At 32.8% G+C, this 15,694-nt stretch overlaps 1 protein-coding gene across 4 annotated transcripts in view; it reads left to right on the forward strand.

The window, feature by feature from the left end:
- Liprin-alpha (PTPRF interacting protein alpha) overlaps window positions 1–15,694 on the forward strand; it is a 681,298-nt gene that overhangs the window by 566,159 nt on the left and 99,445 nt on the right. For 3 of the 4 annotated variants that reach the window (XM_075371365.1, XM_075371367.1, XM_075371368.1), the window contains one exon: window positions 2,651–2,788. In XM_075371365.1, coding sequence (XP_075227480.1) covers window positions 2,651–2,788 — 138 coding nt within the window. The remainder of the gene's footprint in view (window positions 1–2,650; window positions 2,789–15,694) is intronic. The other variant, XM_075371369.1, reaches the window with a different exon arrangement.

Raw genomic sequence — 15,694 nt, forward strand, 5'->3', positions numbered from 1 at the left:
TGGGAAAGTACTTTTATAAAAAATTAAGGTAAGATATGTCTTATCTCAATATTATGTACTATGTCGTTTATTTAATAGAATTTAAATAATTGAACAGTACTGAGGAATAATATGAATCTTAAAAGATTAATTTCAGTAAAATGTATATATGAGGGTGGTCCAGAAAGTAACTTTGATTTGTGCCTAGCGTGGAGATGTGTGGGGATAGAGCCGCCATCTTGGCGTCAAAACGTTTCTACATTCAGTATGCATCAAGTTGTCGTAGCGTGTGGACTGTGATTTTTCTACTTTGTTCATTGTGAATTATTGAAATGAGCACTTCAATAGAAAATCCAGCGAGTTGTGAGGAGCGTTCAGTGATTAGTTTTTTACCGGCAAAAAAGCTCAAACCAATTGAAATTCATCGGCAACTTTGTGAGGTGTTCGGAGATGGAATAATGAGTGAAGGTGGAGTGGGGCAGTGGTGCATTCAGTTTAAAACTGGCCATACCAATAATGTTCATGCTGAAGACCATAGTGGTCGGCCTAGCCTTGTGACTGATGAACTGATGCTGAAAATCAAGGATAAAATTTGTGAAAATCACCACATTACTATTACGGAACTCTCGCTTTACATATAAGTATACTTTCTATCTCCCAAAATAACATCATCAGTTTTCATGCAGAAAGTCAGTTTTGAATTCTTTGTCGTGGGAAATGAAGGATGTTTTCTAAGCCAAACTTTGTCAGTTATTCTCAGGTTCTATGAGATGGACCTACGTCTCAATATAAATATTATTTTTTGTCAGAAATAACACCTTTCATATCTTTATAACTTTGTAACAGTTTCTTTGAAATTTTTAAAAGAATTTCTATAAGAATGAATATCTACACATTAAAAAATGAATCATACAGATTTAAAAAATTTGAAGAATCATGGATATTCGAAAATACTGAGCCACAGCTCATATTTAATTCAGTATGTAATTTCGTAAATTTTTATTTGGTGATTAACATGAATCATTTGATAACTGCTTTGATGTTCTTTTTGTTCATTGTTACATCACAGATTGAGAGATCTCATGTTTTCAAAGCAATTAATTCACTTATAAATCTCTTTTCATTCTAACAATTCTCTCTAGATTGCTGCTTCGTTCTACAAACATTCTAAAAGTTTCCTTTCCCCTCCGAATTAAGAAAATTTATTACAGCATTTCTCCCTTGGTTTAGTTGGACACTGGAGTAATCATTTCTACTTTTTCAACCCCACTATTAAGATAACAATATGGCAAGCTATTTCAATAGGGCCGAATGTTAAGAGTATGTACTCTACATAGCACATACTGTTCTAACATCCTCATAATTTTATTAATTCTCAACAGATGTTATTTAATATCAGTTAGTTCCTTTTACAGAGGGATTAACCTTTGCAATTGTGTATACCTATATCTTCGATGCAGACTGTTGATCTGTCTAAAATATTGATACAAATGCATGAAAAGTTTGTAAATTCAGGTGTTTATATTCATGGTGTTAACATAAAATCAATTTCCATCAATAAAAGAACTTACGAGCATTAAAATGAAATAAAAGTAATATAATCGTGTAGAAACTTTTATTGTTTTCGTGAACGTATTAGTTAAAAATTAAATGCAAATGTGATACGTATTCCTAGTTATACATGTGAAATGTAAAAGTATGGCCAGGATGCAGGTGCAGTTTACCTTTATGGTTATCCGAATAAAATGTAAAATTTATTTAAATTAGATTTTTATTCAATTAGATTAATAAAAAAAAATAATATTTTTGATGGACTGACATTTTAAGGATATGCTTTATAATAGAGCAGCCAGTATTATCAGCTAAGTGATTGGCCAGGAAAGAAAAATTTTCCTTTACTTTTTAACTTTTCCTTCATATTTTAGTAGCAGTAATAATATTGAATGAATTTATAACTTTATTTTAAAGGTTTCAGTTTTTTGTTTTTTTCTTATATTCTTCACTAATTTTCAGTGAATCTCAGAATATTTATTATATCCATCCTACATGTTTAATTGACAGTTTATTAATGGAATAATTTTATTCATAAATGTTGAATGCTAATATTTGATATAGGAAAATTATGAAGAGAAATAATCTTTCAAGCTGACAGAAATGTTTTATAAGAAGAAAAACAAAAAAAAAGTTTGATTTATATGTATAGGTCTCTACTGCGTGGAGACCTATATATATATATATATATATATATATATATATAAAACTTCACTGCCATACTGGAATCAAATAAATTAAATTGTAATCTGATTAATTAAATTGTATATTTATATTCTACAAGATATCAATTTAAACAAAAAATGTAATTTTCATCTCTGGTAAAAAGTAACCTTTGATATGATTACCATTTCTATAGATTAATTTTATATATGTACTGAAAGCATCCTGCCATTACTTTGTGACTCAGTTGAGTTTATAAACATTTATTTTATTGTCAAGTGATAATGATTGAACTCTATGAAGTAGAATTCTCTAAATTCTACTAAGATGTGCTGTAAAATTCTATGGTTTATTTATATAAAGATAGATAGATATTTATTTAATTTGTTGTATTTTTGTATTTTGTTGTATTTTTATTTAAAATTTGAACTTTTTAATGAGCACTTGTATTTGTCAGCTGCAAGAGGAGAAAACTCGTGCAATACAGGAGAAGTTAGAACTTTGTGAACAAAAATTAGCGCAATACGCAAAACTTCCGGAAATGGAGGAAGAATTAAAACAGAGAATGGAGGCGCTGACGCAGGTGAGACCACAGGTATGCCACTCCACGCTCAAACTCTCAATTTATTTTTATTTTGTTATACTATTAATTCATTTGTCTCAATGTCCATACACACTGCTTATTTGCTGCTCGTTCACACCCTTTATTCCTTTAGAACCAGACAGGTGTTAGTTCTAGATCCATTAACTTTTCTTCTATATACTTATTAATATATTGTATAATGTTATTCTATGAATTCTACATATTTATTTTATTTAAATCTCAAATCTCAAATATACTTTTTAATTAAATACATAATGCACTTTTTGATAACTTTTTTCACAGTTCTAGTTGATATCTTTAAACAGTAAGAACTTAGTTTCGGATTTTTGCAGTATTTACTTATTCTTATAACTTGAATGTAGCATGTTCTCTAATGTATTTCTTCATCGTTATTAAATTATAATCTTCCTACGTTTCATCTTTTTTACTTTTTTTGTGGTATTATGTATAATTTTTATTTAGTACTCTTTGTTATGAGTCTTTGATATTAACATATTCATATACTTACCTTTAAGTTGAAGTTTTTGCATTCAATTTGCTCATACTGAAAAGCAAATATTAAATAACTAACATATTTTATAATTTATTTTTGTTAAAAGTCTGTATTTTTATTATTATTGTTGTTTTTAAAGAGTTTTATTCCTCTTGTTATAAATATTTTAGATTGACAAATTAAAAAAGAACCTTGTTAAATATCTCAGCATTGATGTGTTCTTATTGAAGTTTAAAGTGGTTATGTAACACTTGTACAAGGTTAGGCAGACACTTGCATATAACCTAATGGTTAAATCATTTATTTATTCTTTAAAATAACCGCATCATATTGTCATTTTGTTTAGAAAGATGTGTGGAAAACTAGTGCAATACTAAAAAATATTACTCTTGCTGGTTTTTTTTTCAAAGTAAAATTCTTTTTTACTTTTTGAACCCCAAAATTTTATTTTCAAAATATTATACAATTGAAATATAAAAAAGCCACACTATTTTATGCCGTAAAAATTCATATGTATGGATGTTTATCTGCATAATAACTATAAAGCATAACACTTGAATAATCAGCTGATTTCCAGTTAGTGTGACAACTTTCAGAATTACAATATCAACATTTATCAATTCATGAAAGAAGGAACAGAATGTAAACGTTGCATTCTTACCAAAATAAAGAGAATCGAGAATCTATATTAGTGATCAAAATGTTGACTATTGTATATGACTTTGAACTTATATTTTTCAACAATGCCGTTTAAGAAACATTACTTAAGATAACTAATTCTTATTTACCTACACAATTATATGAAAATCTAGAAAAATTATATTTTATATATAACATTCAACTACTCAAGCATATGTACTTGCAAATCTTTGTTTACTTATATTAAGGATTAAGGATATACATGAGGGCTATAAATAAGAAAGAGACAGGACAAGGTAGATAGAACAAGGTAACAGGTATAACAATAAATTTATTTGCCCTCAAATATACCTGTGGTTGAATAATACAGTAATTTAATAAGATGGGTAGTAAATATTGAGCCGATGAGTACATTTCTTACTTATGATATGTAATAATAGATAAATAAATTTATTAACAGCCATGAAATTGTTTATTTCTTGTAATAAAATTTTGTAACCTGTTTATTTATTTTTTTTATTACATTATTAAAAATGATAACCGACTACTTTCCCTCAAATTAATGGAAATTGTTTTTATCAAGGACCTTTCAAGACTAATTATTCAGTTTCTTCTTCAATGCATTTATTGTTAGCCGCCATTTCTATATTGAATATGAGTGAGAATTACTAGTAGATACTTGGGTAGGTTTTAACTTAGTTACTTAAGCTAAATTTTCTTTTTACTGAATTTTCACTTCCTTTTAGAATCGTCTTAAAAACAAAATTTGTTTGTATTTTTTTTTTTATTCTAAAATTATTGTTTTGTAGTAAGTACTGATTTTTCAATTAATATTTCTTTGTTTTTTCATTCATTGTTATTTATAATTTTATCTCTGTTGATGATTGTTTAACAATTGAAAGTACCATGTAGTTTTAGATTTTTAGCAAAATTTCTATTAATGGGTTTTGAGTGTAATATTATTTACAAATTTATTTCAATAACCATTTAGCATTCCACTTTATTTATACTTAAGTGTTAACAGTCTTCTCTGTTCTTATCACTCTACTTCTCATTTCAGTGTAGTTATTGATAGCTTATGAATTATTTTATGTACATAAATAACAGTATTAATATTCTCTTTATTATTATATGAATATTTTAATATGTAAATAATGAAATAACATAAAAAAAAAACATAATCAATTTCTTATTTACCAGAAAAACTATCCTCTGTCTTGATAAAATAAGAAAAACCGCCCTGAGGTAGATAATCCCCACGTCTGGAACACAACATCTATGTTCCACGTCCAGGGCGGCAGCAGCTGTACTTTCGTACATTACATATAGCTGGCTAACGGGGTTCCGAGTAAATTCCTCGGTTATGCTTTAAGTTTGACCTGGTTCCAACTTCAGGTCACTAAACAGACTGGATTTTTGGCTACCTGCAGGAAATGGAATAACAAACGATTCTGGAAATGGATTCATACCACTCTTAGAGCTGGCGGTGTGGCGGCCACGGTCAAAGTTATTTGCAGGTGTAACGGAGACCTTTCGTCGTCCACATGCCCCCCGCGATGGCAAGCATGTAGTTAAGGTGCCCATGTTCGGAGCATGGGAGCCCTGAAAGCTTCGGTGTGTAGGGGCCTGGAGTCAGTGCAGAGACTGCGCATTTGCTCTCTGCCAGGACATATGCCGGTTCCACCGGAGTACCGGAACGGACCTCCAGGGTTGGTAGCCCTGGAGTGGGGGTGTACCCCAGTGGCTAGCCTTACTACAGAAGGGATTATTTGTTCATGGAAACTGAACAATTAAACGTGGCAGAGGGTTCATGCAAACACCCTCGTTTAGAACCGGCTGTTTCGCCTGAAGCGAAACGCCGAAAGAGTACAGAGATTAAGAGGATTGAGTTTGAGGCTAGGAAAAGCTTGCAGAAAGCTTTTTTCAAGAGCAGCATTCCAAAACCTAAATATTTGGTTATTACGAAGGAAGAAGGTAATTTCTCGAGGGTGAGTCCTTTCCTCATCGCTCGGAAAATAAACAAATGTGCTGGAGGCCCTGTTAAAGAAATAAGAAAAACTTTTACGGGACTTCATGTAGAGACTGTTAATGATATACAGTCTCAGAAGATTCTAGGACTAAAGAAAATTGGAGAGCTAGCTGTACGCGTTGATCCCCACGGCACGCTCAACACCTCAAGGGGTGTTGTGGTCTGTCGGGATCTTTTAAATTGTTCGGAGCAAGAGATTGTAGAGGAACTGACAGCACAAGGAGTAATAGAGTGCCGTCGACTGAACATGAGAAGGAACGGTGAGGTCTTGCCCTCAGCTTCTCATGTCCTCACTTTCAACCGGCCTACTTTGCCAGAAAAGATAAGAGCGGGGATTCACCGTTTGGATGTGCGGGCATTTGTCCCACAGCCAATGAGGTGCTTCAAGTGCCAACGGTTTGGTCACACCGCTCTTAGATGCGAAAGACCGCAAATATGCGTGTGCAGTGAAGAGGTGCATGAGGGAGAGCCGTGTAAAGAGCCTCCTACATGTATTAATTGCAAAGGAGCGCATTCTTGTAGATCAAGGAATTGTCCTGACTACAAAGATGAAGTAGCTGTGCAGGAAGTAAAAACCCTGCAAAAGGTCAGCTACTTCGATGCAAAGAAGATAGTTAACGCCCGTAAGCCTAGAGCAACAACAACTTACGCTCAGGCCGCGGCTGCCGCTCCTGTCACTGCTCCAGTTGCTGTCGATGAGGGTCAATTCATAAGTAAACTTGCTCCGACCTTGGTTAATATGATTGAAAGAATTATAGACATTAAAATGAAACCTCTCAATAGTAAAGAGCCAATAAAGCCAAAGATATTAGTACAGCCTCCTGAAGATAAAACACAGAAAGTTGCTCTTACTCTCAAGAAAACGGACGCAAAACCAGAATGTCAGATCCGTCTCAGTGAGAATCTTGATGAAAAGAAAAAGGTGACTCCTACAGAGACTGTTATGGAGGCTCCAAAGCCTCCAGCAACTGAGTTGGCCTCTAAACCCCAGAGGCCACAAAAAATCACACAGGGGGGGCGAGTGTCCCCCCTCCCACAGGCGGTGACCGGTGCTATCCCCGTGTCGGGGAGTGGCCAGGTTGCCGCCTCTCAATCGGCGCCTGAAACCGGCGCCGATCCATGTCCGTCGTCGTCGGCGGCTTCGGTGGTCTCCGACACGGAGACCGGAAGCCTTACAGGCGACGACCTTCTCCGCGAGCATGCTGCTGTTCGCAACATGGAGAAGAAGCGAAAAAAAGGATGGCCGAAAGGAAAACCCAGACAATAATTTAATTAAAAATTAGTGAGTCGATAGTACAGTGGAACATCAATGGATGTTTTTCAAACATCCATGAGCTCCAACGCTTGGTACATGATGTAGACCCGATCTGTATATGTCTGCAAGAAACACATTTCCGCCGAAATGAAAATTTTAAATTAAAAGGATTCAATATATTTCGGCGAGATCAACCGCCAAATATAAGAGTTAGAGGTGGAGTAGCTATATTAACATCGACTAGAGCTACCACCGAAGCGGTTGTTCTAAACACAAACCTACAAGCGGTCGCCGTCAGAATGAAGCGTCCGCTCGAGGTCACTGTCTGCAGCATATACTTGCCGTATTTTGATTGGAATAAGGATGACATAGCAAGACTAATTTCCAAGCTTCCCCCACCTGTTTTACTGGTGGGTGACTTTAATGCTCATAATTCTCTTTGGGGATCAGATCGAGTAGATCCCCGTGGAAGAGAACTGGAAGGGTTCCTGATGAATTCAGAACTTATTATTTTAAACGACGGATCAGGAACCTTTTTCAACGCCAGAGATGGATCGACGTCCTGTATAGATCTTGCACTTATAAGCGGATCGATAGCACCGAGGTACAGCTTCCATGTTATAGACGATCTGCATGGAAGCGATCATTTCCCGGTGCAAATTGTAACTGATGTTACAAGAACAATATATCCCATCCCTAAAAGATGGTTATTTGAAAAGGCAGACTGGACGAGCTTCACAGCTAGAACGATACTCCCGGAAACAACTGGAGTTATCGGAGACAATGTCGACACCATAACAAATGCAATAATTGAGTCGGCATCGAGATATATTCCCAAAACATCTGGGAAACTTACAAAGAAACCCGTTCCATGGTGGAACGATGAAATAAGTGAAGCTATAAAAAGAAAGAAAAGGGCGTATAACGCCTTTAAGAAGCGTCCTAGTATAGAAAATTTTGTTGCCTTTAAGAAATACAGGGCGTATGCAGAACGTCTTATGATAGATTCGAAAAAACGATCCTGGCAGCAATACGTGTCATCCATCGACAAAACTACTACTGCATCAGATGTTTGGAGGAAAGTGAAGGCGATTTGTGGGCGTAATGATTTTACTCCCATAACTAGCCTTCAAGATGAAGATGAAATAAAAGATACTCCATATGAAATTGCAGAGCTGTTATCCAATCATTTCGAAAAGGCCAGCAAAACGGCCAACTACGAGGAAGGTTTTCGAACCAAAAAAGAAGAACTCGAAGGTCTACTAAATTTTAGATCTGAGTATAATTACTCATGTAATGTACCATTTAAAATGGAAGAATTCACGAAAGCGTTGGAAAAAGCAGGCAACACAGCTGCTGGTCCGGATGAAATCCACTATAATATGATCAGGCAGCTGAATACCACTGCAAAGTGTAGATTATTAGAACTTTACAATAAAATATGGCGGGATGGAACGTACCCGCAGCAGTGGAAAAAAACTCATGTTGTTCCAGTACCAAAGAAAAATAAAAATTTAACAGACCCCAATAGCTATTTCTTTGACGTGTGCTATGGGGAAAATATTGGAAAAAATGATTAATAATCGACTCGTCTGGGTTTTGGAAAAAGAAAACTTGATATCACCGTATCAAGCAGGTTTTCGACAATACCATTCTACCACTGATCAAATGATCAGCTTAGAGGACATTATATATAACAGCTTTATTACAAGGAAACATTGTGTCGGAGTCTTCTTTGATCTTCAGAAGGCTTTCGATATGACCTGGCGTCATGGTATAATGCTCCAGTTACATGAATGGGGCATTCGTGGCAATCTGCCTATACTGCTCAGCAACTACATGAATGACCGTACCTTCCAAGTACGCGTCAACAATGAATATTCATGTTAAAGAATCTTGGAAAATGGCATACCGCAAGGTTCGCCGTTGAGCGGTACCTTGTTTACCATTGCCATTAATAAATTGATATTAGCCATTCCAGTAGAAATCAGCAAAAGCGTCTATGTTGATGATCTGGCAATCGTATATGCCAGCAACAAGACTGCTATGGTGAGGTACAAATTGCAACAAGCGATCAATGCTCTAAATGAAGTTGCAAGGAATAATGGATTCCAATTCTCACCAGAAAAAACATGCTGTGTACACTTTTGTAGGAAGAGAATTCCTCATCAAAGTCCTGCTTTGACAATTGATGATAATCCAATACAATATAAAGACAGCGTAAGGTATTTAGGACTAGTATTGGATAAATCCCTTACATGGGGATTACATATACAGGACTTGAGTGATAGATGCAAAAGAGCCCTAAACATTATAAAATGTTTATCGAACTTAAATTGGGGCTCAGAAAAAGAGACATTATTGAGATTGTATAAAGCATTGGTTCAATCTAAACTAGACTAGAAAGTCGCACTTTCGCGAGAAAGTGTATCCGCTAGAAAGTCGCACTTAAGAAAGTTAGACGTAGTTCATAATAGCGGAATAAGATACGCAACAGGTGCTTTCCGCACAAGTCCGGCGGCTAGTCTGATGTCTGAAGCCGGAATAATGCCACTACATTATAGAAGAGAGATCCTCTTGTTAAGATATGCAGCAAATATATGGGCTTTCCCTGCTCATATAAATAATAAATTGTTTACGAATCATCCCATGGCTGCATTATACGAACGTCGTGCTACCTATTCCAGACCAGCCGGAATTAGGTACCACGAATTAAGAAATAAATATGAAGTTGCCATTCCAGATACATTGGCAATTTCTACTAGAGAAATACCGCCATGGCTCTTGCCAGCGGTTAATACAAGTTTGGATCTCTATCAAGGAGAAGTAAAAAAGAAACCAGCAGTGATCATCCAGCAGAAATTTTTGGCAACCGTTAGTAGTTATGAAGAACATATTAGAATTTATACTGACGGTTCTAAAACCGAACATGGTGTTGGATGTTCGATATATGTAAATGAAGAAACCCACTTTTGGAGACTGCCAGATGTGGCCAGTGTCTACACGGCAGAACTCACTGCAATTCAGCAAGCTCTTCGCTACACTGAACACTATTGCGAAGAGAGAGTGCTAATATGTTCCGATTCATTAAGTGCACTCGTCGCAATTCGGAACAAGAACATTAAGGATGTCCTAATTGCAAACATCCTGTCCATTTTATACGTACTAAAACAACGAGGACAGCGATGCGTATTTGTATGGACTCCGGGGCATGCTGGTATTACAGGTAATGAAATCACAGATGAAGCTGCCAGAAAGGCAACAGTCTGCGATGATTTGGATGCATTTCCTGTAAGAGTGGCAGATGTTAAAAACCGTCTAACAAACATAGTAAAAAACAAGTGGAATGCTGAATGGAGGAGATTAAATACAAAATTAAACACAGTAAAATCTTCTCCTTATAAATGGAAAAGCGACTATAAGTTGACTCGCCGTGAACAAGTAGCGGTGACCAGACTTAGAATCGTTCATACGCGATTAACAAATTTATATTTGTTAACCGGCGAAGTGAGACCGATGTGCGGTGTTTGTAATAAAACACTGACAATCAAGCATCTTATAGAAGAGTGTGCCATATATGAGGACCTCAGAAAGAGGTTCCGTTTTAGAAATAATATTACTGCTGATCTGGATAATGGAAATGAAGAAAATATAGTTGCATTTTTACACGCCAGTGGACTTCTTAAAAGTCTATAAAAATGAAAGTTTAAAGTTGTGACAAAAGAAACTCTAAGCGGTAGCTTATATATATATAAAGAAAAAATGGTATTGATAAGTTTAATTTTAATTTTAAATGTATGCATATATACATAAGGGAGTCTCGAAACGTGGCACATATAGTGACGGGAGGTAGCCCTCTTGCCTAGGCCATTTTGGCTCACTTGCATTCAAGAGCAGTGAGTCGGGGTGTGTCCGATGATGGCATGGGGGACCCTCAAGGGTGGATTGAGGGCGCGAGGCTGTGGGTGTGCGCTGTGCATGCCTATAGCCTGTTTATAAGAAGGATTCAACTGCCACGGCACCCTGGCGCGACTGATATACTGCTCAACGGCGGTTCTGGTCGCCCCGAGGGTGCTTAAATAAACTATAAATGAGACTCGTAGAAGAAAGAAAGAAAGATATGGTAGGATAAGTTTTAATTTTAATTTTAATTTAATGGTTTTTTGGGAACCTATCTCAAATTTTAATATTGGGGCCCTTTACACCCCATAAGTGTTTGTGATTGTCCTCGTCTTTATGTCTTAAATGTTTTGTGTAGTTTTGTGCTTTTAAATAAAATGTAAGAGCCCTTTACACCCTTACATATGACGATCCAGATGGTGATAGTAGTTTCTTTTAAAGATTATGACGAGGGCTAATGACCTTAGCAGTCGATGCCCATAAAAATTCAGAAAAAAAAAAAATAAGAAAAACCTCAGAAAATCAAAAAGTTCATTTTGGATTTATATATATGATTCAGTGAAGGTAATTGTTTCAAGTTCTGTACTGCAGGTGAAGAATTCTTTTGGGTCTTGTTTGTTTAAGTCTTTTGCACTACTTCCTTTTCGTGTTTATTATTCACAGATGGAATATTATAATTCACAACATAAAAATACATATTTAATAATACCCTGGAAGAATTGATAAGTCCGATATCAATGAACAGAAATCTATACGGAACACATTCATGATTTAGTACAAATAATAATAGTGGTTTATTGGTAATCTTGGTGTAAAAAAAAGCAGTGTATGTTGTCGGGTTTGAAAATTGTTCTTGAATGTTTTTATTCAACTAAATAATAATTGAATTTTAGAGAATATATTTTAAATATTATCTTAACATTCAGTAGTAATTATAAAATAAGAATGTTACTTTTCAGTTGATATGATATTAACACTGTAGATATTTTGGCAGTAAATATGAAGTATGTAAAAATCTGAAATGGATATCATACTGCTGAAAAATATTCTGTGTAATAATAAAATATAAAAATTTAACTAAGTTACCACAGATTAAACGGTGCTAAAAATCTATGACTATTTGTTTAATGTAGAATAATGAAAAATATAGAAAGAATAGAGTGCATTTTATTAGTGTAACCTTTTCAAATTAGTGGGTCATACGATGACATTTAAATATATCAGTTAATACCTGAAAGCAGCTTCAACTTGCACCTGATGCATTTTATTGAGCCTAGAATTAAGGCTTCACTGTTAGTATTAAAATGCATTTGAGGTGGAAAAACATATTTCTTACAATTAATTGTTACAATAAAAATCTTATTTGTAGCTATCCATTGTGGGTTTTAGCAAAATGTTTTAAAGGAAAAAATTTAAAACATACAAAGTGTTGTGTTTTATGAACTATAGGCTTCTTTTCTTAAACTCTTTCTTTCATTTGTTAAATTTTTTTTAATCTGCAGTGAAACACCTTTTGTAACAAAAATGTATGTATAATTTTGCATCAACTTGTTTTGCTTCTGATAATAGAGAAAAAGAATAGACTGTAGTGTAGGTAGTAGAAGGATAATACAATTGATGACTGGAGGAACATCCCTCACTAATTGAGATTATAATGCTTTCCATGAAATGCTTCTTTTTTATAATTTATTTCTAAAGAAATAAACATTTTTATCTTATCTTGTACAAAGATATCTTTTTATTAAGATATTTTCTGTAAGTGTCTTATTCCTACATAAGTTATTATTTTGAATGGAGATCCTTTATAAAGTGATATGTATTGTTTTAGTAATGTCCTAAATTTACCAAAATATAGTCAACTTTCAGAAATTAAAAAGGTTGAATTATTGATTGCATTAAAATAAGATTCTAACATGTCTGGTTCTAATTGATGTTGTATTAGTTGCCAGTGGTTGGCTCAAGCTCCATGTATTAGCATTAATTTTTATTTTTTATTTATTTATTATAATTTTAATTTTATTATATATATATATATAATTATTATTTAATTACTGTTTGTCAATTGCTAATTAAATAATATCATGGCTCAGATGTATTTCTTTTATTAATATTGATATATTGTTTGTAGTTTTGTGAATATAATGTAAATAAATGGAACATTTATAATAGTAACAATTTTTGTTATTAATTTAAATATACCTTTAATTAAATTTATTTGGTTCAATTTTTACATTTTCATTGTAATAAAATTATGAGTTTTTTATGTTTTAATTATATTTTTATTTGGTTTTGTTGATCAGTTTGATTTTGTTCAGTTTTACTATTTTTTAAACATCAGAAAATTATTACTTTTTGATTAGTTCAGTCTTGAAAAGCTTTCAGTGTATATTATTATATATATTTATTTTTATTTTTTAAATGTTTATTTATAGTATATTTTGTATTTATTCATTATACTATATTGTTATTACTTTGTTTAATAATTTTAATTAAGTTTTAATACAGTGTTATTTAGAGTTAATATTTTTTTTGTTAGTAAACGATGATTAGAAGTGGATTTAGGATTTGTTTTTATACATATTTTTTTTTAATCAATTGTTTTTATTTTATATGCATAGACTGCATTCACTAATTATTCTCTGAGATTTCTGTATCCTAACTTTTTTTTATTGATTAGTTGGTTAATATTTGTTTACTTTTATAGCATTGGTTTTTTTTTCTAAGTTCTGTGATTTTTACCGAAACAATAACTTATTCATTTAAGTTTCTTTCACCTTTACTTTCAAAAACTACTAATTTACTTAATATAAAGAATATTTTGTGGTGAATAAGTTCAGTACAAAAGTTGATTTTTTTTTCTAATTAAAAAAAACTACATTGTAGGAAGTATTCCTTTGTCATAAACATTTACATAGTGCATTAGAAACATTTTATCAAAAATGAAAATGTTTGTTCCTTAGATAGGTACTAAGCACACCAAAGTTCCCTTTTTTATTATTATATTAAATGAGTATGTAAATCTCAGTTTTTATCATCCTCAAATCTGTTGTCTACAGTAAGAGGTTTTTGCCATAGAAGATAACTTGTGTTTAACTACTGCTAGTTTAAAAATGTATAAATATATATATATATATATATATACAGTGGCCTCTCTCTTAACTGATCTTTCCATTAACTGACTCTTATTTCAAGCGGGTGATATTATTTTGTATGTTTGAATAATAAAAGACTGTAACATAAATATGTACTGTATTTATGTGTGTAATATTTTATCTGAAACAAAATATGAGTACCTACAATAATAGCATTACATAAAATTAATTACGATTTGTAGTTTACAAATCAAGCATTTAGATAAAGGAAATGAATCATAATAAACATTATTATTTATCCTAAGAAATTAGTCATGTCCTGTAAGTCCCTATTAATGTAAACACTGTATATATTATACTGTAACTGTAATAAACAATTGCCATCCTTTCAATTAATTTTATTATAGACATTGAAGGTTCAATTCAGTAGTGCGCATTCAGTTTACATATTATCTGAATTGAAAAATTTTCTTTGTTCTGTTGTGGTAATTTACAGTTTACTGTACTTTGGAGTTTTTATTTGGACTTAATTTAAATCGGACTGTGTACTGTGACAAATAAATATTGGTGATAAAAGGAAATGCATTGTAATTTCATTGGAGAAAAAATTACAAGCTTTGGAATATTTAGAAAAGTAGGACTCTGTTAAAAAAATTGCTGTACGTTGAAGAAACCATTCCTAGAAACGTTGGATAAATGCTTTATGGTTGTAGTTAGTTCAACAAAGGCGTAAAAACATGCCTTTGAATGGCCCAAAAATTCAACAAAAAGCTTTAAATTTAAATTTGTCGCTTAATGGTGACTTGAATTTTTCTGCTAGCAAGGTATGGTTTACAGAATGGAAAAAACAATATTGTATTCATGTTTTATCAACTTGCAGAGAAATGTTACCAGTTGATTAGCTGGCTGCTACTAATTATTCAAATCTTTTAATAGATATTATAACTGATAAAAACTTGTTGGCTGATCAGATTTATAGTATAGGTAAAACAGATCTAAATTATATGATGCTTCTACATTTTATAATTTATTCTTTAATTTCACATCCATAAGACATTTGCTTGACAAGCATTAAATGCACCAGATCATATAAATTGTCAAAAGACAGAATTACTGTTGGCTCAAATGCTTCAGAAATAATTTTCTTTAATAATATTATGTACCTTAGATAATCTATTTAATACCATTTAAAGTCATTTTTTATTGTATAATGAATGTTTAATTTGTTCTCATTAATACTAATTAAATAGCATGGTAATTATCAGCACTGCATGGATAGGTGGTAGTTATTAAAAACATTTACATATTCTCTACGCAGTAGATTTATTTTTCTGAGTTTTATGTAAACCTTCTCATTTTTATGTAATTTATTAAAATTTTTTCTTCATGCATTTTCCTCTTTTGAATTTATGTATTAGGATATATTTTAAGCAGGATTTTATTGTTTTGCTATTTTAGAATGTAAGGTTGGTTTTATTGTCTGAGACTG

Source organism: Lycorma delicatula, chromosome 7 (assembly GCF_047948215.1).
Source record: "Lycorma delicatula isolate Av1 chromosome 7, ASM4794821v1, whole genome shotgun sequence".
NCBI classification, from domain to species: Eukaryota; Metazoa; Arthropoda; class Insecta; order Hemiptera; family Fulgoridae; genus Lycorma; species Lycorma delicatula.